Raw genomic sequence first — 22,622 nt, 5'->3', positions numbered from 1 at the left:
GAGTGCAACTACACTTTTGGTAACTGTTCTCATATTGTTTCAACACCTCATTTGACAGGTATTCTGAATGTAATTCATCTGGGAAAAGAGAGAAAACAAACAAAAATAAAATTAAAGATGAATCTGAACGTTTGATATCGTGATAATATCGTTATCGTGACATTTTTTGCCCAGGATAATCCTGAAGAGAAAATTAGATATTGTGACAGCTGTATATGGATGACAGATACATGATGGATGGATGATATATGGATGGATGATGAAGGATGGATGGATGGATAGATGAATGATGGATGAATGAATTATGGATGGATGGATGATGGTTGAATGAATGGATGTATGGATGACAGATAGATGGATGGATGAACGATGGATGGGTGTTGGAGGAACACCACAGTGTGTCGGCTGCTCTCTACATTGCGAGTCAGTCCTGTCCTGTCCTGTCCTGTCCTGTCCTGTCCTGTCCTGTCCTGTCCTGTCCTGTCCTGTCCTGTGTTTCGTCTCCTGCTCCCTCCCTCCTGTCGACAGTTCACTCTGTCCGTTCTGATCTCAGATCAGCGGGTTGAGTCTCTGTAGTGGCGGTTTTACCCGGATCGTTCCAGACTGGAGTGTTTCCCATCAGACTCATCTCCTCGTCTAAACGTGGCTCTGGGTCACTGTGGTTCTGCTCTGGTCGTTGAGAAGTCAGTACTAGTTAGTTATACTAGTCGTGACAGGGTTAGTTCACACGTCAGTCATCAGCCAGACCCATCGGTCAGGAAACAGTGAGCGAGACGGCAGAGTTAAAGCGAGGGTTGGCGATCTGAATGAGATACTTTTTTTAAATACTGGTTAAAATGATCTTTATGACCCGATGGGAAGCAATTCATAGCATGTTCTTAAAGTAGAGCGGAAAAAATCTGCTCTCTGCAGCAGGAGTAAAACGGGAAAAACAGCAACCAATAGTCTTGAGGGGACACCTTTTTTTAAACCAATCATGTCCCTTCGCCGCTCGACCTGCCCCCTGCGCGTACCTGTCAATGGCGTACACTGACCCTGGTTCAGTGCGGCGTAGAAGGACGGAGCGTCGTTGCAGAATGGCGTAGACGAATGTTTGGGGGTTCACTCACCGTTCAGTGCGCCATACCTTGGCGTTGTGCAAATAAAGAAAAACGAAGAAACGAAGCGCTGAGGACAGGTTACGCCAGGAACGCGAACGTCTCCACGTCTCCGCTCCCAACGGGAGCTCCTCCAATGGGGTGGGAGCTGGGCGGAGATAGCTAGGCGGAGCCTTGGGGAGATGCTACATGCTAACGCTAGTTTTCCAAGATCGCCAACCCTAGCTTTAAAGTCCTCTGCTTGACAGTGGACTTTGTCATTCTTAGGTTCTGCTAATTAGCAGGTTTCCCTGGAGGCCAGAGCTCCGTAAAACTCAACTCCTGATCACACGAAACTGCTCGGGAGTCACATGATCAACCTGCTGCGACTCTGCTACGGCAAGCCGAGACGATCAAACTGGTCAGGTTTAGATCTGACGTTAACTCTCACGGTGCGCTAAAGACAGAAGTCTCTCCAGAGCCGTGTGGAGCAGAGCCGGCTGCCCGGTCTGCCTCGCCCTGCCTCGCCCTGCCTCGCCCTGCCTCGCCCTGCCTCGCTCTGCCTCGCTCTGCCTCGCTCTCCTCCACATGTCAGCCTGGTGGTGTCCAGAGAGAACGTCCTCAGAAAGCAAGAGAGGACGAGCTGTGGAGCCAAAGTGAAAGTCAGCATGATCCGGTCTCGGTGAGGCCAGAGGAGCCGGACCCGGCCGTCAGTCTGGGGAGGTCCAGCAGGTCAATGAGCCGCATTAGCATGTAGCCGCGGCGAGATGGAGCACACGGTGTGTCAGTGGGAGCATTAGCATTAGCATTAGCATTAGATCCGAAGCGTTGGGTTCCCGGTGTGGGATGTGGTCACTAACAGCTGTGCTCTTCCTCCTCGCCGCTCGGCCAGACCAAGGAGAACGAGCCGCTAATCTTCATGATTCACACTATGATCGAGAACTCGGCACCGAGGCCGCAACTCTACCAGCAAGTAAGGTTCTGGAGCGTTCTGGAGGTTCTGGAGGTTCTGGAGGGTTCTGGAGGTTCTGGAGGTTCTGGAGGTTCTGGAGGTTCTGGAGGTTCTGGAGGTTCTGGCTTGAGTCTGAAGAGCTCACTGTGACGGAGCAAAACCCAATCAGACTGAAGACTTCAGTCCTCTTCAGTTCTGAAGAGCAGACTTCCTTCACTTCTTGCTAATTGTTTTGGGTTTGTGAAAGACGTAGTTCAGACTCCAGCAGACCTCCATCCAGACCTCCATCCAGACCTCCATCCAGACCTCCATCCAGACCTCCGCCCTCGTCCATGAGCTGCATCACCACTCCTTCCCCTCCACCTCCAGCCGTCCGTCTCATCGTGGTGCTCACGTCATTCCGGCCAGACCACCTTCCTTCCCGTCCCAGCAGTGTCTCGTTGATCTTCCTCTCCACCGGTCCCCCCCTCCTCCGCCTGTCTGTCTGCTGCTCCGCTCGTTGCCGGGTGGAGTTGTGGAAACGCCTGAATCCATTCCACCAGTTTGTCCCGAAGGTTCTTTATTTCAGCTGCTCAGGTGTTTCAGAGAGTTGATTAAAAGAGCCGATTGTGGGACTGGACTGGACCGGACTGGACTGGACTGGACTGGACTGGACCGGACTAGATTGGACTGGACTGGACTCTACCGGACTGGACTGGACTGGACCGGACTGGACTGGACCGGACTAGATTGGACTGGACTGGACTCTACCGGACTGGACTGGACTGGACTCTACCGGACTGGACTGGACTGGACTCTACCGGACTGGGCTGTTCCCTCAGTACTCGACCATGAAACCTTTTTATAGTGGAACGCTTTGAAAAAAGTGTTTCTCTCCGAGATCACTGCCAGATTAATTTATTTAGGTGTTTTACTGGAGAAGTCCGGCCCTGCTGGCTTCAGGTCCGGCTTTAATCCAGGGTGTAGTTTAAGTGTTTCTTTAATCCTCGTTACAGTCTCTTCTGTTTCCTCTGGCTGAGCTGACTGAACAGCTCTGTAATCTGCTGTAATCTGCTGTAATCTGCTGTAATCTCCAGGTGGATGGAGGTTTTTTAATCCAGGTGGTTGAATCGTCTTTGCCACTGCCCACGCTGCAGGCCGAGGAGTTTAATGGAACTACAGACGAAAGAACATCAGGAACATTCAGCACAGCGTGGTCAGGTCTGATCACTGCAGGCTCACAGGGTCGCCTGCAGGGTCACAGGGTCACCTGCAGGGTCACAGGGTCGCCTGCAGGGTCACAGGGTCACCTGCAGGGTCACAGGGTGGACTGGGAGGCAGGAACAGGCCCAGTGGTGGGTGCTGTCTTCATCCGTCTTCTGGGATCACCTGGTGAACAGCTTCAGGGACATGAGGCGGGGTCATCCCTTCATCCCTTCATCCCTTCATCCCTTCATCCCTTCATCCTTCACTCACTCCTGAACAGCAGCGGCTCGTTAGAGGATCTTCCTCCTGCAGGCTGAGGGGAAAACCAGCCGTTTCTGTCATGAGAGCCTGAATCTGCAGCCGTGGAGCGTTTTCCCCTCAACCTGCAGGAGGCTGCGGTCCGGCGCTCCTCTGAGGTCCACGGCGCCCCCTGCTGGCCGGGTCTGACTGCGTCTCCTGTCCTCAGGTCCCGGCGGACGACTTTAAAGACGTTCCAGCGGCGCCGCGGCCGGAGGAGGCGGACATCGACGTAAGAGCAGCGGCTGTGGGGACGCCCGCCGGAGCCTGGCCTGCTCACATCTAACCGCGTGTGTGTGTGTGTGTGTGTGTGTGTGTGTGTGTGTGTGTGTGTGTGTGTGTGTGTGTGTGTGTGTGTGTGTCAGACCAAGCTGAGCAGGCTGTGTGAGCAGGACAAGGCGGTGCGGATGCAGGAGGAGAAGCTGCAGCAGCTGCACAGAGAGAAGGTTCAGCTCACACACCTCTGGGTGGGAGTGTGTGTGTTTGAGGGGCTCGAGTGTGCGACGGCGTGTGTGTGTGTGTTGCAGCACACCCTGGAGACGGCGCTGCTGTCGGCCAGCCAGGAGCTGAGCGAGCAGAGCGGCTGCAGCAGCGCCGCCACGCAGAGCCTGGTCCAGCAGAGGGACGTCCTGCAGAGCGGCCTGCTGAGCACCTGCAGGGAGCTGAGCCGGGTGGCCGCTGTGAGGCACACACACACACACACACCACACACACACACACACACACACCCTCCTCCCTGACCGCCGTCTCCGTCAGGAGGTGGAGCGCTCCTGGAGGGACTACGACCGGCTGGAGGCTGACGTGACTCTGGCCAAGGCCGACCTGCTGGAGCAGCTGGAGGCGCTGGGCAGCCCGCAGGTACCACACACACACACACACACACACACACACACACACACACACACACACACACACACACTCAGCCTACAGGCGGGCTTTACCTGTGTGTGTGTGTGTGTTTGCAGACAGAGCCCCCCAGCCAGCGGCACATCCAGATCCAGAAGGAGCTGTGGAGGATCCAGGACGTGATGGAGGCTCTGAGCAAGAACAGACCGGCCCGGAGCTCCGACTGCAGTGAGCCCCGCCCACCTTCTACTGACCCCCACCTCACCCCCGCCTCACCCCCGCCTCACCTCTGAACTGGACCTGGAGCTGGAGCTGGACCTGGACCAGCGTCCAGTGACAGGAGGCTTCATCCTGTGGTTCTCAGCTTAAACCTTCCTCACATTCAGTTTTCAGCCCCCCCCCCCCCAGTTTAGACATCTTCCAGACTCAGAGGTGTGCTGAGTGAGTGTGTACAGGTGTGTGTTCTGACCCTCATGTCTTCCCTCTGTCTGCCCCCCCCCTCTGCCCCCCAGGCTTCCCCGGCTCCAAGCCTCTCTCCAGCCAGCAGAAGAACGAGGTGAGACCGGTTCCTGGAGCTTTAGAGTTGCTCTGGTTCCCTGGAGAACAGAGAAAACACAGGATGGTCAGTCTGAAGGGGGGGGGCCAAAACCCCTCCAGTCCTGAGAACCAGGTCCTGGTTCTGAGCCCCATACTGGTTTGTTGTGACTAGAGGCTAACTAGAGTACCAGCATGTTAGAGAAACTCGAGACCTCAGGACCAGGACCGTCCTTCAGGGTCCCTCCTCAGTCTGACCGGTGGAACCGGAGCTTTAGAACCGCGGTTCTGCTGCAGAGTGAGGCGGCGGCCACAGTGAGGCGCTGTGTTGACTGTCAACAGGCGGCGGCGCTGCTCCCGCTCGGCCCCCCCGAGGAGGGCGGCCCCGCGCCCCCCCGCCCGCCCCTCCCCCAGTACTACGACTCGGCCGAGCGCCCCCCCCCCCCGCCCCCCCCACCACCCCCACCCCGGAGCCCGGCTGCCCCCCCACACCCACCGGCCCGACGAGCGCAAGGCCGGCCCCCGCAACGGAGCGCACAGCGTAAGAACTGCCCCCACCATCCTGCTCCACCCTGCACCTGCCCCTCCACCCCCCTGCCTGCCCCTCCACCTGCCCCTCCACCCCCCAACCTGCCCCTCCACCTGCCCCTCCACCCCCCTGCCTGCCCCTCCACCCTCCAACCTGCCCCTCCACCCCTGTTGCCCCCTCCACCCTCTACCCGCCCCACCAACCCTCCAACCTGCCCCCTCCACCCTCTACCTGCCCCCCTCCACCCCCCTGCTGCCCCCTCCTCCATCAGCCCTTCATCGTGGTTCATCTCTGCCCTCATCACTGTGGTGGATCATCCATCAGTTTATTTATTCCTCTGCTCCACCCCCCTCCCTCCGCCCTCCCTCCGCCCTCCACCCCCCTCCACCCGGCCTCCACCCGCCCTCCCTTCGCCCTCCCTCCGCCCTCCCTCCGCCCTCCCTCCGCCCTCCACCCCCCTCCACCCCCCTCCCTCCATCACTCATCCATCACGTACCAGAGACGTTGTCTTGAACCTCCTTGAGCTGCTGTCCTTGTGTCACTGGAGCAGGTCTCTATGGGAGCTGGACTCTTCAGGATCCTACAGTGAGATTAAATGTCCAGAGAGGGACAGTCCCTCTGAGGGACGGAGCGCAGACAGGACAGGACCCAGTCTGTGTCTCTGGGTTGAAATGAACCCAGTGGTGCAGACTTTTCAATTAAAAGTTGGTAAAATGTGTTTTGAAAGACTGTTTTTAGCAGTGAGTCCAAGTTTTACCTAGAGGAAGACATTGACAGGACAGAGAGACAGATGTCCTCATGGAATGAGCTCAGAGCAGGACAGGCTCTAAACTGGTCCAGAGTCCTTAAGCAGCTCCAACTCCCAGATCTCTGAGGACAGAAGGTTTAGAGTTAAATCAGTGGTAGTCTGGACACTCTGTCCGTCCCGCTAAGCGCTAGCTTGGTCCCTCACCCTCTTCCTGTCCCGGCGTCCCGGCAGCAAGCCCCAGACTACCGGCTGTACAAGAGCGAGCCCGAGCTGACCACGGTGAAGGAGGAGGTGGACGAGGCCAACAACGAGGACAAGGACAGGACGGACGGCTCGGCCGAGAGCAAAGACCAAGCCAGCGCCAAAGGTACCGGGTCGGGAGGGGGTCAGCAGAACCAGCAGGGGCTCTGGTCCGTCCTGGTTGATCCTGTTCTCATGAGCGTCCAGCTTATTCAGGACAGCAGTTATCTGAGGACAGGGGACAGCAGGTGTCTCTGGAGTGAAGAGGACTTTAAGTGTTTGAAGACCCAGTCTTGAGGGTCTCAGATCAAGACGGGACAGCGTTGTCCTTTTGTCTTGGTTCTTAGTCTCATGGATGGTTCTGGATTTGTACCTTGCTCACATCGCCCTCTGCTGGCAGCTCCTGGAAATGAGCCAGTTGTTCAGATTGAAGAGTGAGGCAGTGCTGTCCAGTGTCCTCGCCGTTTCCCAGGTCCTCATGCTGTCCTCTGTGAGCTGCTGTCCCTTCAGAGGCGTCTGCAGCGGCGCTAACGTCTTCCCTCCCACAGCACCCCCGTACCCGGTGGGCATCGTCCCCCCCAGGACCAAATCCCCCATGGGCCCCCCGGAGTCCTCCACCATCGCCTCCTACGTCACCCTGAGGAAGACCAAGAAGCCCGAAGCCAGATCGGTGAGTCTCGGCCCGGCGTCAGCGAGGACGGGGGACCGGGTGGACATCCACACCTCCACCTCCAACTGGCTGGAAGACCACCCTGCTTCCTGTCACCTGTGCTGTCCCTCTTCATCCCTGTCCCCAACCCCACCCCCCCAGGACCGGCCCCGCAGCGCCGTGGACCAGCTGGGCTTCGGGGACCGGGAGGTGGGCCGGACCAGGATGAGCGTGGAGGAGCAGCTGGAGAGGATCCGGAGGAACCAGGAGGCCTCGTCGCTCCGCGAGAAGAGGAGGGAGACGCCGTCCCGCTCGCCGTCCTTCAGCCGGGACAACCCCGTCCCCGTGTCCGTCCCCGTCCCCGTCCCGGCGCCGCAGGGCCGCAGCCAGGCGGACGGGGCCTGCGCCGACCCGCTGGAGCTGGAGGCGGCGCTGCAGCAGCTGAAGGAGCAGAGCCGGGACCAGGACCGGGACCAGGACCGGGACCAGGACCGGGACCAGGACCGGGACCGGGACCAGGACCGGGACCAGGCAGCTGACACAAACCAGGTCAGCAGTTCTGTTGGAGAGACGTTTGGTTCCAGGGCGTTCCGGCTCCGAGCTGCTGTCTGGAACCCGGCCCGGTTCTGTTTGGTTCTGCAGGAGGTGCAGCGGGTCCAGGAGGTGCAGCGGGTCCAGGAGGTGCAGCGGGTCCAGGAGGTGCAGCGGGTCCAGGAGGCGGGGCAGAGCTGTGGTGAAGACGCCCTGCAGGAGGAGGAGGTCCAGCAGGACCAGACCGACTCCAGGAACCACCAGGTACCCTGAAGACCAGCTGCCCCCATACAGCCCTGCAGCCGGACCACCGACTCATCCCGTGGTGTGTGTGTGTGTGTGTGTGTGTGTGTGTGTGTAGAGGGTGGTGGTCCTGGACCTGGGCTCGGAGCCCCAGCAGGTGGAAATCGTCGACTTTCAGCCGTTCGAGGACGACGAAGCTCGAGAACCGGATCTGACCAGTTCCCCAACCAACACCACCACGGAGAACAGGTGTGTGTGTGTGTGTGTGTGTGTGTGTGTGTGTGTGTGTGTGTGTGTGTGTGTGTGTGTGTGTGTGTGTCTCTGGAGACTCAGCCTGTCCTTCCCCTTCGCTGACAGCAGCTTCCAGACCCCTGAACCCGAGACCCCCGAACCCCAGACCCCGAGTCCGGAGCCCAGAGACGAGGACTCCACCCGGAGGGGGCGGAGCCTGGAGAGGAGCCTGGAGTCGTACCGACAGCTGGCCGGGGACGACAAGAAGCTCAACAACAACAACAACAACCTGCTGCCGTGTAGGTGGAGGCTCCGCCCACCGTACAGCAGGGTAGAGGGTGGAGGCTCCGCCCACCGTACAGCAGGGTAGAGGGTGGAGGCTCCGCCCACCATACAGCAGGGTGGGGGTGGGGGCAGGGAGCGTTCTGGCTCTCCAGACTGTGGCCTGCTTGCTGAGCTGCCCTGCAGCGCCCCCTGCTGGGGCTGGGTGGAGGTGGAGGGCAGAGAGAACAGATGCAGAGCTGAGTTTCCAGGTTTAGGTCAGGTATCCTTCTGAACACAGAGGACAGGAAGTGACGCCCTCCGTCCGTCTCACGCTGTGTCCTTCTGTCCTGCAGCGCAGACGTTCACCTTGGTGAGCAGCGACACGTGAGCCTCGCCGCCGCCGCCGCCCCGAAGCCCTGATGTAGCCGGCCCTCACTGAGCATGCTCCACGGCTTCCCGCCTTTCTGACACCGCCGCCGCACGCCACGCCGGATAGCCAGGGGGACGGGGGACGGGGGGACAGGAGCCCCGCCCCCCCAGCTGGACCACACCTCTGAGGCCCAGCAGCCCTCCTGCCCGGAGACGGCGGTGGAACGGCTCGACTCCAGAGGACCTGCTGCTGCCTCCAGCGCAGCGTAACCTGGAGATCATGTGTTAATGCAGCCGAACCGTTTCACCGTCCTCACTCACTCACACACACACACACACACACACACACACACACACACACACACACACACACACACACACACACACACACGCCGCTTGGACCTGGAGCAGTCTCCAGGTGTGTCTGGGTGCTGGAGGACAGTGTACAGCTGTATATAGAAGCGCTGGAGGCGTCTGATAGGCTGAGCACCGAACACACACACACACACACACATGCAGTGCTTTACTTTCACCCCAAAGTGACCGCTGACCTTCTGTTGACCTTCAGTCCTTGGTGACGGGGGTCGGTGTGGATCTGCGTCTGGACCGGCCCCCAGGCGGTCCGCCGCTGACCCCCTCCCTCCGGACCCGCCTCTGGATCTCACTGCTCATTCACGCGGAGCCGAGCGCCTCGTTCAGCCTCTCCTGAGCCGGCGGCCGGGCGGCCGGGCGGCCGAGGCGGGGGGGCTGGAGAATAGCACATGTACGAAGCAATAAGTGGGACGTGGAGCTCCGGGACGAAGCAGACGTGTAGAGACACCTGTACAAACTTTAAAAACAAGCAGAAGGATATAAAACACACCTTAAAGCAGATCGCATAATTTATGTACACACTGAAAAGAGAGTGAATATTATAACTATAAGAGGTTATTATTAATATTATTAGGGTCAATATGCAAAAGGTTCATACCCCATCTGTTTTATACCATGTGAAATAAATGTTGACGTTCTTAAATCCGCCTGTCGGCTGTTTTCATTGGAGGCTGTGGGAGACGGAGCTGACCGCAGACACCAGGTCCTCCACCCGGGAGCCCAGCAGGGAGGGCGGAGGGGCTGGAGGAGGGAGAGGGTGGAGGGGCTTCAACAATACGCTCAAACATCATTTTCCTTCAGGGATGAAAAGTGGTCTGAGAGTTCATGCAGCCTGAAGTCATGATGCTGCCTCCACCTTTCTTTGGGACCGGACTCAGAGGTGGGTTAATAACTCCAGTCTCTAAACTGGACCTGGACTCTGAAAGTCGACTGCAGAACGATAAGAGGAGTCGTCGGTTTTCCAGACGAAGTGAACAGAATGGAAACAGAACCGGGCCCAGGATCAAGCCCTGCAGAACCCCATAATGGAACTTGAGTTCCAAGAAAATGGTACGATTCACTGAGTTTTGGTCCATATCAAAGTCACTCATGAGAGTTGAAACATGAAATGGTTTTATTGCCTTTTTTGATGAGTAAAGAGACCACGTGTTTCTTAGAGGTGAGCACTGAGCCGTCTGTGTTTCTGTTGTACTGACAGACGGTCTCTGGGTCTCTGAGGAGGTTTAAACCTCCATTAAAGTCCACTGGATCCTGGAGAGCTTCTCACATCAGCTCCTCTCCAACCCGCCTGGGAGTCCTGCAACAAGCGGAGCGGGGGGGGGGGGACTGTGGGGGACCGCGGTGTCAGTGAGGCTCCTCGGCACTACGGTGGGGAGTTAAACCTCCCTCCTGATGTGTTTTCAGGAGAACATCAGCTCCTCTCCAGCCTGCCTTTTCAGCACTTTCCTCTCGGATCAGTTTTCTGTTTGTCCGAACACGTGGAGCCGAGAGGCCACAAAGCGGCCAGAGATCCTCCACCTCAGGCAGGAGGTGTCACTCCGCTCGGAGAGATGGAGCACTCCGCCTTCAACTGCCAACGCGAGAACTTAGAGCAATCTGTGTTCGCATGTGCGCGGAATACACGCAAACCACCTTCACATGTACACACACTTCACACTGCGTGACACAATAACAGTGGAGACGCAGCAGGTTCCCCCCGGGGGGAGGAAGGGACAGCCCGGGCACACAGCGCGCCTTTCTGCTGCGGAGTGAGACGTCTGTCTGCGCAGAGCAGCTGTGGCGCGCAGGCTGACGTCACGGCTCCCCGCTGTGGAGGCTCGAAGCGGAGAGAGAGAGCTAGAGAGAGAGGGAGAGAGCGAGCGGAGGACCGAGCCAACTTCCCCCGAAACTCCCCGAAAACGCGCTCTGTCTCCGCTCACATGGCTCAGATCACCGCGGAGGGCGCCGAGCACGACTCCCAGCCGGCGGCCGACCGCAACGCCGCCGGGGAGGCGGCTGAAACCGGCGTGGAGCGGCAGCAGGCCGAGCCGGACCCCAAACAGGAACCGGGCGACAACAAGGAGAGCGGCGGCGGCGGAGCGGGGGACCGCGGCCCGGACAAAGGCAGCGCTGCCCCCGGGGACGAGGCGGCCGGCGACGGAGAGGAGCCGGGGAAGAGCCCCGTGCAGGGCAGCCTGGCGAGCGGCAGCGACGCGGCCCCGGAGGGCTCCCGGGTGCTGCGAGCAGAACAAAGAGAGCGGGAGAAGGAGTCCGGCACGCCGGCCGCGCCGCGCTGCCCGCCGGCCGAGCCCGGCGCCAAGAGGCGGGCCAGCCTGGACCTGCCCTCCGCCGACGGGGAGCCGCTCAGCCGGATGGATTCGGAGGACAGGTAGGGCGAGAGAGCCGGGGAGGAGGAGGGGGGGGGAGGAGGAGGAGGAGGGAGGCCCGCGCGGCTCCCGCTGCCCCCACGGGCCACGCGGACGGCTCTCCGTTTGTTTACCGGTCCGCTTCCGCCGGACTAAGTAGTCCCGCAGGTGCCGCTGACAGTCAGCACATCTGCAACATCTGTCCGGACTCCAGCCGTCAGAACAGGCCGGCCGGAGACCCCGTCCTGCTGGGGGGGCAGCAGGACGCTCAGGCCGTGTGAGAAGAGCCTGATCACTGATCAGGAGGACATTCAGTGTCTAACTAGCTGTAAACACCAAACATCAGAGCCAGAGACAGGATGTGTTGTTCTTAACATCTGAATGAGCGTTCTGTAATTTGACACCAGCCTCACTGCACCAGCTTCCTGCAGTCAGCTGCAAACTTTCTGTTTAGGCTGCAGGTTCCTGACAGAGCAGTGAACCCTTCTTTCTCTCATCGTATTTTATTTCCAGACATTAAAACAGTCTGAGTCTGACTCACTAAACACAGAAAACTCTAAATCCTCTCAGGAACTTTCAGGAACTTTCAGGAACTTTCAGGAACTTTCAGTTCTTCGTGTAAAAACATGACACTGTTTTGTAAATTCAGACTCATGAAACTCACTGAAACTGTGTCCTCGTTGCAGCATCGGCTCCACCCTCCCGGACGTGGACAGCACGGCGTCCAGCGGCCGCTCCACCCCGGCCGGCGTGGGCGGGGCGGCGGCGGGGGCCCCGGGCGGGCCGGCGGCGGCGGGCGGAGCCAAGCCTCTGAGCTACACCTGCTGCTGGGACCACTGCCTGCTGCTGTTCCCCAGCAGCCCCGACCTGGCCGAGCACATCCGCACCACGCACGTGGACGGACAGCGGGGCGGGGTGCGTACCGCCGCCGCCGCCGCCGCACACGCTGCCCGCCCGCCTGCGTGTGTGCTCACTGTGTGTGTGTGTGTGTGTGTGTGCAGGTGTTTGTGTGTCTGTGGAAGGGCTGTAAGGTGTACAACACGCCGTCCACCAGCCAGAGCTGGCTGCAGAGACACATGTTGACCCACAGCGGGGACAAGCCCTTCAAGGTGAGGACTCGAACCGCACGCCCTCCGGCTCCGCCCCGCACGGCGCTCCGCTCACGCCCCGCCCTCTGTCTGCCCGCAGTGCGTGGTCGGGGGCTGCAACGCCACCTTCGCCTCGCAGGGGGGGCTGGCGCGCCACGTGCCCACCCACTTCAGCTCCCAGGGCTCCAAGCTGGCCAATCAGGGCCGAGTGAAGGAGGAGTCTCCGTCCAAGGCGGGGCTCAGCAAGAGGAGGAAGATGAAGAACAAGCACCGGCGGTCGCTGCGTACGGCGCACACACACACACACACACACACACACACACACACACACACACACACACACCTCCACCGTCTGTCCTGGTTTAAAGCTGCTGTAGGCAGGATTTTGCTAGTCAATGCTAATTTTTCTGTGTTTTCTTTGGACTAAATGTTAGAGTATCATTGATAATCCTTTAGGAGTGCAGCATAACTGCTCTACCGCGAGGGCGCAGCGTTTCCATCTGTCTCTGTTCTGAGCTGAAAAGGAATCTCCACAGCTCCAGGTATCTTTGACCAATCAGAAGAGCCCCTGAGGACAACCGTGATTGGTCGAGGGGCGTTCGTTGCACGTTCTTGTGGGAGGGGCTTAACTTGCGTAAGGGCGTGATGTCAGAGAAAACAGGACAGGATTGGCTGTGCTGGGTTTCAAATCGCCATCTTAGATGGGTCAAATCGCCATCTTGCTGAGGTAACCCTAAGCAAGATGGCGGAGATGCTGAATCCTGCCTACAGCACCTTTAAATGAGTCTTTATAATGATGACATCATCAAAGTGCGCCCTGTCCGCAGCTCGGCCGCACGACTTCTTCGACGCTCAGACGATGGACGCCATCCGCCACCGAGCCATCTGCCTCAACCTGGCAACGCACATCGAGAGCCTGGGCAACGGCCACAGCGTGGTCTTCCACAGCACGGTGTGTGTGTGTTCTGACTGTGTGTGTGTGTGTGTGTGTGTGTGTGTGTGTGTGTGTGTGTGTGTGTGTGTGTGAGCGTGCGTGCGTGTGTGTGCTCTGACTGACTGTGTGTGTGTGTGCAGGTAATAGCCCGGAGGAAAGAGGACTCTGGGAAGGTGAAGGTTCTGCTGCACTGGACTCCTGAAGACATGTGAGACAGTTTACACACACACACACACACACACACACACACACACACACACACACACACAGTCAGTACACACACACACTCCTGGTCTGACACCAGACTGACTTTGTGCGTGTGTGTGTGTGTGTGTGTGTGTGTGTGTGTGTGTGTGTGTGTGTGTGTGTGTGTGTCAGCCTGCCTGATGTGTGGGTGAATGAGAGCGATCGGCTGCAGCAGAAGACCAAGGTGGTCCATCTGTCCAAGCTGCCCACGGACACGGCGGTGCTGCTGGACCCCAACATCTACAGGTACTGTGTGTCTGTGTGTGTTCTGCTGTCGCTGCGTGTCTGTGTGTGTACTAATGTGTGTGTTTTGTCCTCAGGATGTTCTTCTGACGACCTGCTGTCGCTCCCCGGAGGCCCCGCCCCCCCCCCCGCCGGGGCTCTGTTAGCTGTAGGAGAACCGTAGAGGACTAACTGTAGACTGTAGACGAGCTGGGTGTAAATATGAGATTTGTAATATATTTTTATACTTTGGAGTTTTTTACTGGATTTCTGTAGACAGATGATAGAAGAGACTGTTGATGACATTAAAATGTCCACTGTTCACCTGCCTGGAGCTGCTGTCCTCAGTAACACACACACACACACACATACACACCATAATAATCATGCTTTAAATGAGCACAAAATTGTATGTTGAAATGACCTGATAAAATTGCAGCACAAATTCAGCATTTTCCTATTTTTCTCAGGCTGCAGAATCTCCAGAAACATACTTTCCATTTTATTTTTGCAAATCTTTTATGAATTGAACTGGAGGATTTCCACATGTTGCAGCAGCTGTGTGAGTTTCGTGCTGTAATGTATAAAATAAATGCACAAGATAAAACAATTTAATGTGAAACATGAATATTCAGTGAATATGGAACATTATATATGTCTAGATTATAGTTAAAAAGGAATGCCCTGCTTTGAACACGAGGTCTTCTGATGAGTGCCCTATAAACGGTTAGTAATATGATTTTGTTTTGATTAAAATACAATAAACTTGTTTTGCAGTTGAGGTAGATTCTTAGTTTTCTCAAATGTGCACTTCCACTCCCGTCCACCAGGAGGCGCTGCAGTCTGACGGTGCAGCTCTACTCCCGTCCATCGGGGGGCGTCAGACTTCATAATGTCGCCTGCTGTTTTTATATAATTCTCTCTCTGCGGTCATTTCGGCAGATTTCAACTCGTTTAATTGAACTTCAGCTTATTTTGTTTAGTTATATTTTTGTTAATGCATTTTCGGATTCACGCTGACTCTGATAGGCTAAATCCAGAGCAATCCCAGCCTCACCAGCCAATGAGCGGTGGCGGGAGGCGGGTCTTGTACCGGAAGAAGCCGTGAGGTCACATAAGTTTCCGGAAGTAGCAGGTAGCGGTCAGAATGGCGGGGCTGCTAAAGAAGGTTAGTGCCTATTAAATGCATGTGTTGTTGTCATTTAACATGGTTAGAGCTGCAAAAGAGGTTTTCTGTCGCGTTTCAGGGGGAAACGAGCCTGAATGGTGACGGCTCGGTTCCGTAGGGTTAAAATCTGAAGCAGTTTGCTAGCAGCTGTTAGCCGATATGCTAACTGTCAGTACAGGACAGAGCAGGTTCAGAAATACTTCAAAATGTACATAAAATAGAGATTTATAAGGTAAAAAGCTCCAATACTGAAACATTTACATCAAACACAGGTTTATGAGGTAAAAAGCTTTGTAAACACATCAAAATGTATATAAATGACAGATAAAATCCAGTTTAATGAGGCATTAGACTCTATGAAACCTTCAAAATGTACATAAACTGTGGATTTCTAAAGGTAAAAATCCTCAAAGTCCTGACTGAGGAGTTTTAACTCATCTGCATGGAGTCAGATCAACACTTATTCATTTAGTCTTGGTCCATCCATTGGTTTTTACTCATTCACTGTCGTTGGAAAGGTTTTACTCATTAATCAGTCAATCACTCATGGTGGTCATCAATGTAGTTACCAGATATTTAACCCAGCTCTAACTTTACTCCAACTGTTTTTTTTTTTTTGTTGTTTTTTTTGTTGCAGGATTTCTTCTTTTTTATTGTGTACCTCTCACGTCTTTAACACTCAGTTAATTTCACACTGTTAATTATCTCTACACACCACTATTCCTCCATAGATTAAGAGGAAGATAATCATGGTATTGTGGGGTTCCATGAGGTTTTCAAGACTTGGGTCTCCTCAGCAGGACTGCAGTCCACCAGAGACGTCCTCTGCTTTCAGCCAAACTATTTAGATTCTTGTCAGAGGTTCTCTTCATTTTTGGGGGTGTTTTTATGTTTTTTCCTCAAAGTCTGAAAGGAAGACAGTTCTTGTTCCTTGTCAGAAAAGGTTTTTATTAAGGTTAGGTAGTTTTCCTGAAGTGGATCAGATGTTTTATTGAGTGCGTTTTTGTGTTTGATTGATTTGTACTGTTCTAATATCTAAGACTGAGCAGAGCAAACGGCCTCAGTCTGTTTGGGTTCTACACGTCCATGAAGGTTCACACTGTCTCTTGTTCGGCAGACAACCGGGCTGGTGGGCCTGGCTGTGTCCCAGAACCCTCACGAGGTGAGCACGCACGCACGCACGCACATGCACACACACACACACACACACACACACACACACACACACCCTGACGGCGGTGCTCTGCCCTCAGCGTCTGAGGATCCTCTACACTAAGATCCTGGCCACGCTGCAGACCATGCCTCAGGACGCCGCCTACAGGAAGTACACAGAGCAGCTGGTCAACGAGCGCTTCCACCACGTCACCACGGTGAGAGGGTGAATGAGCGGGAGTGGCGGGCAGAGTGTGTGTGTGTGTGCCTGACAGCTGTGTCTCCCCGTCCTCTCAGGAACCCAGCGTGGAGAAACTGGAGAAGAAGATCAACTGTGGACAGATCGAGGAGGTCATCTTCCAGGTGGGTTGCTCCTGTCAGTAATCTATTACTCAGCTACTCATCCCTCACATTGTGGCGAGCCTTCACGAAGCCATCAGTCTGACCAACCTTCACATTTCCTCTTCTGTACATCGGATTTGTAAAGTATGGATGAGTTCAGGACTTCCAGAGGAACTGAGAACGTTTCTCACTTTGTTTGATACATCGACATGTTTATGTCCAGTCAGGAAACTCTTAATTCACAGGAAAATAAAGTTCAGTTGAAAGGAAGAAAATGAAAACCATCAAACAGCATCTTTATTGTAAACAAATGTAAAACTGATCAAACTGAAAGAAAAAAACTGGATTATTTCAGATCTGCAGACCTCAAAATGATTACAATCAAACTTTCTGCTGTGTGTGTGTGTGTGTGTGTGTGTGTGTGTGTGTGTGTAGGCGGAGTGTGAGCTGTCTCTGTCCAGGAAGATGTCAGAGTGGAAGCCGTGGGAGCCGCTGGTGGAGGAGCCTCCAGCCAACCAGTGGAAGTGGCCCATCTGACCCCGTCACCTTGTAACTGTGTGTGTGAGTGTGTGTGTGTGTGTGTTCTTCTGATAAAGTGAATAAATAAACCCTAGAAACAAACTAACGTCCCAACCTTTGTTTATTCCCTTCATTCTGTCGTTTACAAAAACCTGAGCCACCAGATGATCCGCCCTCGTTTCCTTCCATAACACCGGGTCGCCTCAGCAGCTCCCCCTCTGGAGCAGCTGCAGCATGACGGGGTAGACCGGGGCGAACTCCTTCCCCTGCCGAGCGCGCACCGACTGCACGTAGGCCTCCAGCGCCCCCCTGAAAACACACACACACACACTCTCTCTCTCAATACAGCTGGAACTCCACCTTCCACCAGCAGGTGGAGCAGCAGCTCAGTGATTGGCTACCTGATGAGGCTCAGCCGGTCTCTCTCAGACGGGTGATCGTCCAGCCACTGCGAGTACCGGGCGATGGACCACTCCGCTCTCTGTGGGGGAGGGGGGCGTTTAGAGGGGGGGTGAGCTGCTCTGTGCGCGTGTGTGTGTGTGCGTGCACTGGCCTGGTGAGGGGACTTGAGCTCCGGCGGCGCTCTGGTGAAGAGGAAGTGCAGCAGCGTGCTGATGGGGATCAGGTCTCCAACAGCTGGACTGCTGCAGATCAGCTCACTGGTCTGGAACAGCAGCGGCCTGCAAACACACACACACACACACACTTCCACATGACTCGGCTCACTCGGCGTCAGGTAATTGTGCACCTGGCTCAGTCAGCTCTGAGTGAACCCCCACCTGAAGGAGCGCAGCATTCGGTAGGACTTCCCCAGGTCAGAGACCCTCCTGCAGAGAGGAGCCACGGCCATCTCCATCTGGACAGAGGACGGACGGGGAGCACGGGAGACGGTGAGGACGGGGGACGGTGAAGAGGAGGACGGGGGACACGGGGGCACGGCCTCACCTGGGCGAAGTCGGCGGCCAGCCTCATCTTGCCGCCGTCGCCCAGCGGCCGCAGCAGGCTGGCGTGGCGGACGAAGAGCTGCACGGCGCGGCGGGCGATGCGCTCGCTGCTCTGGAACAGGAAGTCCACACACTGGAAGGGGCGGAAGTACTCGGACGCCACCCGGGACACGAAGCCCTGCAGCTCCCGCATGTACAGCGAGCAAGGCACGTCGGGCCGGTCGGGGCTGGACAGGGGCCTGCAGCGCACGCACACACACACTTAACATGAAGGAGCCACAGTCAGGGAGTCTCACACACTCCTCACACACACACACACACCCACCCTGAGAAGTCCTCCTGGTGCATGGTGATGAGGATGGCTTCGATGGAGTCGCCCACCGACTGCAGCAGCGGCTGCACGGCGCTGCTCATCAGCGCCCCGACGCCCTGAAACCACAGCACAGCGAGTGAGGGGCTGTCGCCATGGCAACACCTGGAGTCAGGTGAGCAGAGGGCGCGCGGGCACGGGCGCACACACACACACACACACAAGATGAGACGTCTGATCTAAAGATACAATCTGCAGTCAGCTGTGTGCTGACGGCATTCTGTGTGTGTGTGTGTGTGTGTGTGTGTGTGTGTGTGTGCTTCCTGCATTAAATTAGAAATGTCTTTATTCCTGTCAGAGCGTTGGTGCAAACTGAGGCCTGAGGCCTGGAGGGGGTCGTACCTGCAGGGAGGAGGACAGAGCGTCTGCAGCAGCCGGGGGATTCAAACCAGAGACCATCTGCAGGAGGAAACAGAGAAAACACCAAGAGTTAAACCTCCTGGTTCTGCTTGGTGTGTGTGTGTGTGTGTGTGTGTGTGTGTGTGTGTGTGTGCACGCAGGTGACTCCCTGACTGTGGCGACTGAGATGTTAAACTGATGTTTCGGTGTTTGATCTCAGCAGTTTGACTCTTGCTCAGTTTTTACTTGTGGAATCCACGTCTTCATCCTGACCCTCTGCCCTCTGCTCCTTCAGACAGTTTGGTCTGTCTGCCTGTTTCTTCACATACTAAATACATTAGAACACAGAGTGTGTGTTTGTGGTTCACTCAAGGAGCTGCAGTTTGAAACTCAACCTTTACGGTTCCTTCAGCAGGTCCTGAGCTTCAGTTCCCGCCGTCAAGCTAACGAGCTAGCTGGAGGAAGTCCAGCCCAACAGCAAGTCCAGCCCAACAGGAAGTCCAGCCCAACAGGAAGTCCAGCCCAACAGGAAGTCCAGCCCAACAGGAAGTCCATACCTTGGAGACGTTCTGCTGCAGGCGGTGCAGCGAGTTCACCACGGCCACGTTCCTCCTCTGACCGTCGGTTAACGGACCGATCACCTGGCTGGCATCGCCCTGAGTACACAGCTGTGGACGGACAGGTGGATCAGACAGAATGTACAGAACCCATCCTCCAGTGGAACCTACACACACACACACACACACACACACACACACACACACACTCACCAGCTGTTCAGACTTGACGCAGAAGAGCTGGACGGTCTTGGCAGCGTTCTTGGCTACAGCCAGAGACAAGCTGGGATCCACTGAAGCCACATTCAGCTCACTGTAAACACGCACACGCACACACACACACACACACACACACACACACACACACAGTGAGCGGTGAGGGTGTGACCTCTGACCCCTGGACCCCGGCTGGCCCTGGTTCTGGACACTGGCCTGCTGATGGTCTTGATGATGCTGTCCAGCTCGTCGCTGGAGGGGGGGTTCCGGCCCCCCATGGGGAACACCAGGTTGATGGGGTCGAACAGGCGGGACAGGGACTTGGACAGGTAGGCCGCCTCGTAGGGGGTGAGGGAGTCCTTCAGAGCCTTCTCAGGACTGAACACACACACACACACACACACACACACACACACACACACACACACACACACACACAGCAGTGATGAGGCTCCTCTAAAAGCAGACATTCCTCCATCTGGATCGCTGAAGGAGAACAGCAGACCGGATCAGAACGTTCTGGTGGTCTGGGTTCTGATCCGAGGACCAGCTGCTGAAATCATGTTCTCACAGGATATAAATGAGGACTTTGCAGGAAGCTGCTCGTAGTCTGACATGAGAGACCACGGTGTGTGACGGGGTTCCCAGCAGACTCTAATTGACTGTCTGAAAAGGGAACAGCAGCTGCTGCTCAGTGACCTTTGACCTGCTGCTTACAGCTGCCATTTGCCTATATTGAGCAATCTGTCATAACCACTCTTCAATGAGCAGTCTCTAATGAGCAGTCTTAGGTCTTTAACTAGCGACTCTTTCACGAGCAGCCTTTAACGAGCAGCCTTTTACTAGGACTCTTTAACGAGCAGTCTTTGTCAAGCAGTCTCTAACAAGAAGTCGTTAACTAGGACTCTAATGAGCAGCCTTTAACGAGCAGCCTTTAACTAGGATTCTTTAACAAGCAGTCTTTATCGAGCAATCTTTCATGAGCAGTCCTTTAACTAGGACTCTTTAACGAGCAGTCCTTAACGAGCAGCCTTTACCTGGGACTCTTTAACGAGCAGTCCTTAACGAGCAGTCTTTAACTAGGACTCTGACTAGCAGTCCTTCACGCACAGTCATTAATGAGCAGTCTTCAATGAGCAGTCCTTAATGAGCAATCTTTAAGTAGAACTCTTTAACGAGCAGTCTTTATCAAGCAATCTCTAACAAGAAGTCTTTAACTAGGACTCTTTAACAAGCAGTCTTTATCGAGCAATCTTTCATGAGCAGTCCTTTAACTAGGACTCTTTAACAAGCAATCCTTAACGAGCATCCATTAACTAGGACTCTAATGAGCAGTCTTTAACTAGGACTCTTTAACAAGCAGTACTTAACAAGCAGTCTTTAACGAGCAGTCCTTCAACTGGGACTCTTTAACAAGCAGTCATTAACGAGCAACCATTAACTGGGACTCTAATGAGCAGTCTTTAACTAGGACTTTAAGAAGCAGTCTTTAACAAGCAGTCCTTAACGAGCAGTCCTTAACGAGCAGTCTTTAACTAAGACTCCTTAACGAGCAGCCTTTAACTAGGACTCTTTGAAAAGCAGTCCTTAACGACCAATCTTTAACTAGAACTCTTTAACAAGCAGTCTTTAACAAGCAGTCCTTAACGAGCAGTCCTTAACGAGCAGTCCTTAACGAGCAGTCTTTAACTAGGACTCTTTGAAAAGCAGTCCTTAACGACCAATCTTTAACTAGAACTCTTTAACGAGCCGTCTTTGTCGAGCAGTCTCTATCGAGCAGCCTTTAACTAGGACTCTTTAACGAGCATTCCTTAATGAGCAGTCTTTAACAAGCAGTCCTTAACGAGCAGTCTTTCATGAGCAGTCCTTCAACTAGGGCTCTTTAACAAGCAGTCCTTAACGAGCAACCATTAACTAGGACTCTAATGAGCAGTCTTTAACTAGGACTCTTTAACAAGCAGTCTTTAACAAGCAGTCCTTAACGAACAGTCCTTAACGAGCAGTCCTTAACGAGCAATCTTTCTTGAGGACTCTTTAATGAGCAGTCCTTAATGAGCAATCTTTAAGTAGAACTCTTTAACGAGCAGTCTTTGTCAAGCAGTCTCTAACAAGCAGTCTTTAACTAGGACTCTTTAACGAGCAATCCTTAACAAGCAGTCAAACTAAGACTCTCTAACGAGCAGTCTTTAACGAGCAGCCATTAACTAGAACTCAAATGAGCAGTCCTAAATGGGTAGTCCTTAACGAGCAGCCTTTAACTAGGACTCCTTCACGAGCAGTCCTTAACGAGCAGCCTTTAACTAGGACTCCTTCATGAGCAGTCCTAAACGAGCAGTCTTTACGGAGCAGCCTTTAACTAGGACTCTTTAACGAGCAGTACTTAACAAGCAGTCCTTAACGAGCAGTCTTTAACTAGAACTCCTTAACGAGCAGCCTTTATCCAAGACTCTTTAACGAGCAGTCCTTAACGAGCAGTCTTTCACTAAGACTCCTTAACGAGCAGCCTTTAACTAGGACTCTTTGAAAAGCAGTCCTTAACGACCAATCTTTAACTAGAACTCTTTAACGAGCCGTCTTTGTCGAGCAGTCTTTATCGAGCAGCCTTTAACTAGGACTCTTTAACGAGCAGTCTGTAACTAAGACTCTTTAACAAGCAGTCTTTAACGAGCAGTCCTTCACAAGCAGTCCTTAACGAGCAGTCTCTATCGAGCAGCCTTTAACTAGGACTCTTTAATGAGCAGCCTTTAACTAGGACTCTTTAACGAGCAGTCTGTAACTAAGACTCTTTAACAAGCAGTCTTTAACGAGCAGTCCTTAACGAGCAGTCTTTATCAAGCAGTCTTTAACTAGGACTCTTTAACGAGCAGTCTTTAACGAGTAGCCTTTAACGAGGACTCTTTAACAAGCAGTCCTTAACGAGCAGTTCTTAACGATCAGTCTTGACCTAAGACCCTTTAACGAACACTCTTTAACAAGCAGTCTTTAATGAGCAGTCTTTAGCTAGCAATCTAACTAGGATTCTATAACAAGCAGTCTTCAACGAGCAGTCTTTAACGAGCAGTCCTTAACGAGCAGTCTGTAACTAGGACTCATTAACAGTCCTTAACGAGCAGT

General features: G+C 54.7%; 4 protein-coding genes across 6 annotated transcripts in view; 3 read left to right on the top strand and 1 right to left on the bottom strand.

Moving 5' to 3' along the window:
* Positions 1–9,708, top strand: part of LOC115404098 (pleckstrin homology domain-containing family A member 5-like) — an 89,095-nt gene extending 79,387 nt beyond the window's left edge. Inside the window, 15 exon segments of the mRNA XM_030113260.1 lie at positions 3,680–3,742; positions 3,876–3,956; positions 4,038–4,190; positions 4,267–4,368; positions 4,476–4,584; positions 4,869–4,912; positions 5,233–5,322; positions 5,324–5,431; positions 6,399–6,534; positions 6,956–7,077; positions 7,219–7,605; positions 7,699–7,851; positions 7,949–8,079; positions 8,188–8,360; positions 8,679–9,708. Of these exon segments, the coding sequence (XP_029969120.1) occupies positions 3,680–3,742; positions 3,876–3,956; positions 4,038–4,190; positions 4,267–4,368; positions 4,476–4,584; positions 4,869–4,912; positions 5,233–5,322; positions 5,324–5,431; positions 6,399–6,534; positions 6,956–7,077; positions 7,219–7,605; positions 7,699–7,851; positions 7,949–8,079; positions 8,188–8,360; positions 8,679–8,713 (1,887 nt within the window). The 3' untranslated portion in view covers positions 8,714–9,708.
* On the top strand, positions 6,165–14,578 carry aebp2 (AE binding protein 2). Its single transcript, XM_030113270.1, has 9 exons — positions 6,165–6,169; positions 10,932–11,434; positions 12,098–12,326; positions 12,413–12,520; positions 12,600–12,783; positions 13,327–13,451; positions 13,574–13,641; positions 13,812–13,925; positions 14,000–14,578. Exons 2-9 carry the CDS (start codon positions 10,986–10,988, stop codon positions 14,010–14,012), a joined length of 1,290 nt encoding a protein of 429 aa, XP_029969130.1. The 5' UTR covers positions 6,165–6,169; positions 10,932–10,985; the 3' UTR covers positions 14,013–14,578.
* A 398-nt stretch (positions 14,579–14,976) lies between these two features.
* The window catches only part of ndufa5 (NADH:ubiquinone oxidoreductase subunit A5), a 21,542-nt gene continuing 13,896 nt past the window's right edge, over positions 14,977–22,622 (top strand). The window contains exons 1-6 of one of the 2 annotated variants that reach the window (XM_030113279.1): positions 14,977–15,069; positions 16,187–16,231; positions 16,323–16,439; positions 16,519–16,584; positions 16,999–17,104; positions 18,956–18,957. In XM_030113279.1, coding sequence (XP_029969139.1) covers positions 15,049–15,069; positions 16,187–16,231; positions 16,323–16,439; positions 16,519–16,584; positions 16,999–17,100 — 351 coding nt within the window. In that variant the 5' untranslated portion in view covers positions 14,977–15,048 and the 3' untranslated portion in view covers positions 17,101–17,104; positions 18,956–18,957. Of the gene's footprint in view, positions 15,070–16,186; positions 16,232–16,322; positions 16,440–16,518; positions 16,585–16,998; positions 17,206–18,955; positions 18,958–22,622 lie in introns of those variants that run through there. The other variant, XM_030113277.1, reaches the window with a different exon arrangement.
* Positions 16,835–22,622, bottom strand: part of cog5 (component of oligomeric golgi complex 5) — a 33,916-nt gene continuing 28,128 nt past the window's right edge. Inside the window, exons 13-22 of one of the 2 annotated variants that reach the window (XM_030113265.1) lie at positions 19,725–19,886; positions 19,506–19,605; positions 19,293–19,403; positions 18,739–18,795; positions 18,352–18,455; positions 18,028–18,265; positions 17,862–17,938; positions 17,636–17,762; positions 17,484–17,563; positions 16,835–17,391 (exon numbers count right to left, since the gene is read on the bottom strand). In XM_030113265.1, the coding sequence (XP_029969125.1) occupies positions 17,286–17,391; positions 17,484–17,563; positions 17,636–17,762; positions 17,862–17,938; positions 18,028–18,265; positions 18,352–18,455; positions 18,739–18,795; positions 19,293–19,403; positions 19,506–19,605; positions 19,725–19,886 (1,162 nt within the window). In that variant the 3' untranslated portion in view covers positions 16,835–17,285. Of the gene's footprint in view, positions 17,392–17,483; positions 17,763–17,861; positions 17,939–18,027; positions 18,266–18,351; positions 18,456–18,738; positions 18,796–19,292; positions 19,404–19,505; positions 19,606–19,724; positions 19,887–22,622 lie in introns of both variants that reach the window. The other variant, XM_030113264.1, reaches the window with a different exon arrangement.

This window comes from Salarias fasciatus, chromosome 17 (assembly GCF_902148845.1).
Source record: "Salarias fasciatus chromosome 17, fSalaFa1.1, whole genome shotgun sequence".
NCBI classification, from domain to species: domain Eukaryota; kingdom Metazoa; phylum Chordata; class Actinopteri; order Blenniiformes; family Blenniidae; genus Salarias; species Salarias fasciatus.
The sequence above is the reverse complement of the archived record's forward strand: the minus strand, read 5'-3'. Positions and strand labels throughout refer to the sequence as shown.

Excerpts from the sequence above, each read along its gene's own strand:
- aebp2 (XM_030113270.1), top strand. The coding sequence starts at position 10,986 with ATGGCTCAGATCACCGCGGAGGGCGCCGAGCACGACTCCCAGCCGGCG. Across the intron at positions 11,435-12,097 it reads CGGATGGATTCGGAGGACAG|CATCGGCTCCACCCTCCCGG; the intron begins GTAGGGCGAGAG and ends TCCTCGTTGCAG. Across the intron at positions 13,642-13,811 it reads CACTGGACTCCTGAAGACAT|CCTGCCTGATGTGTGGGTGA; the intron begins GTGAGACAGTTT and ends TGTGTGTGTCAG.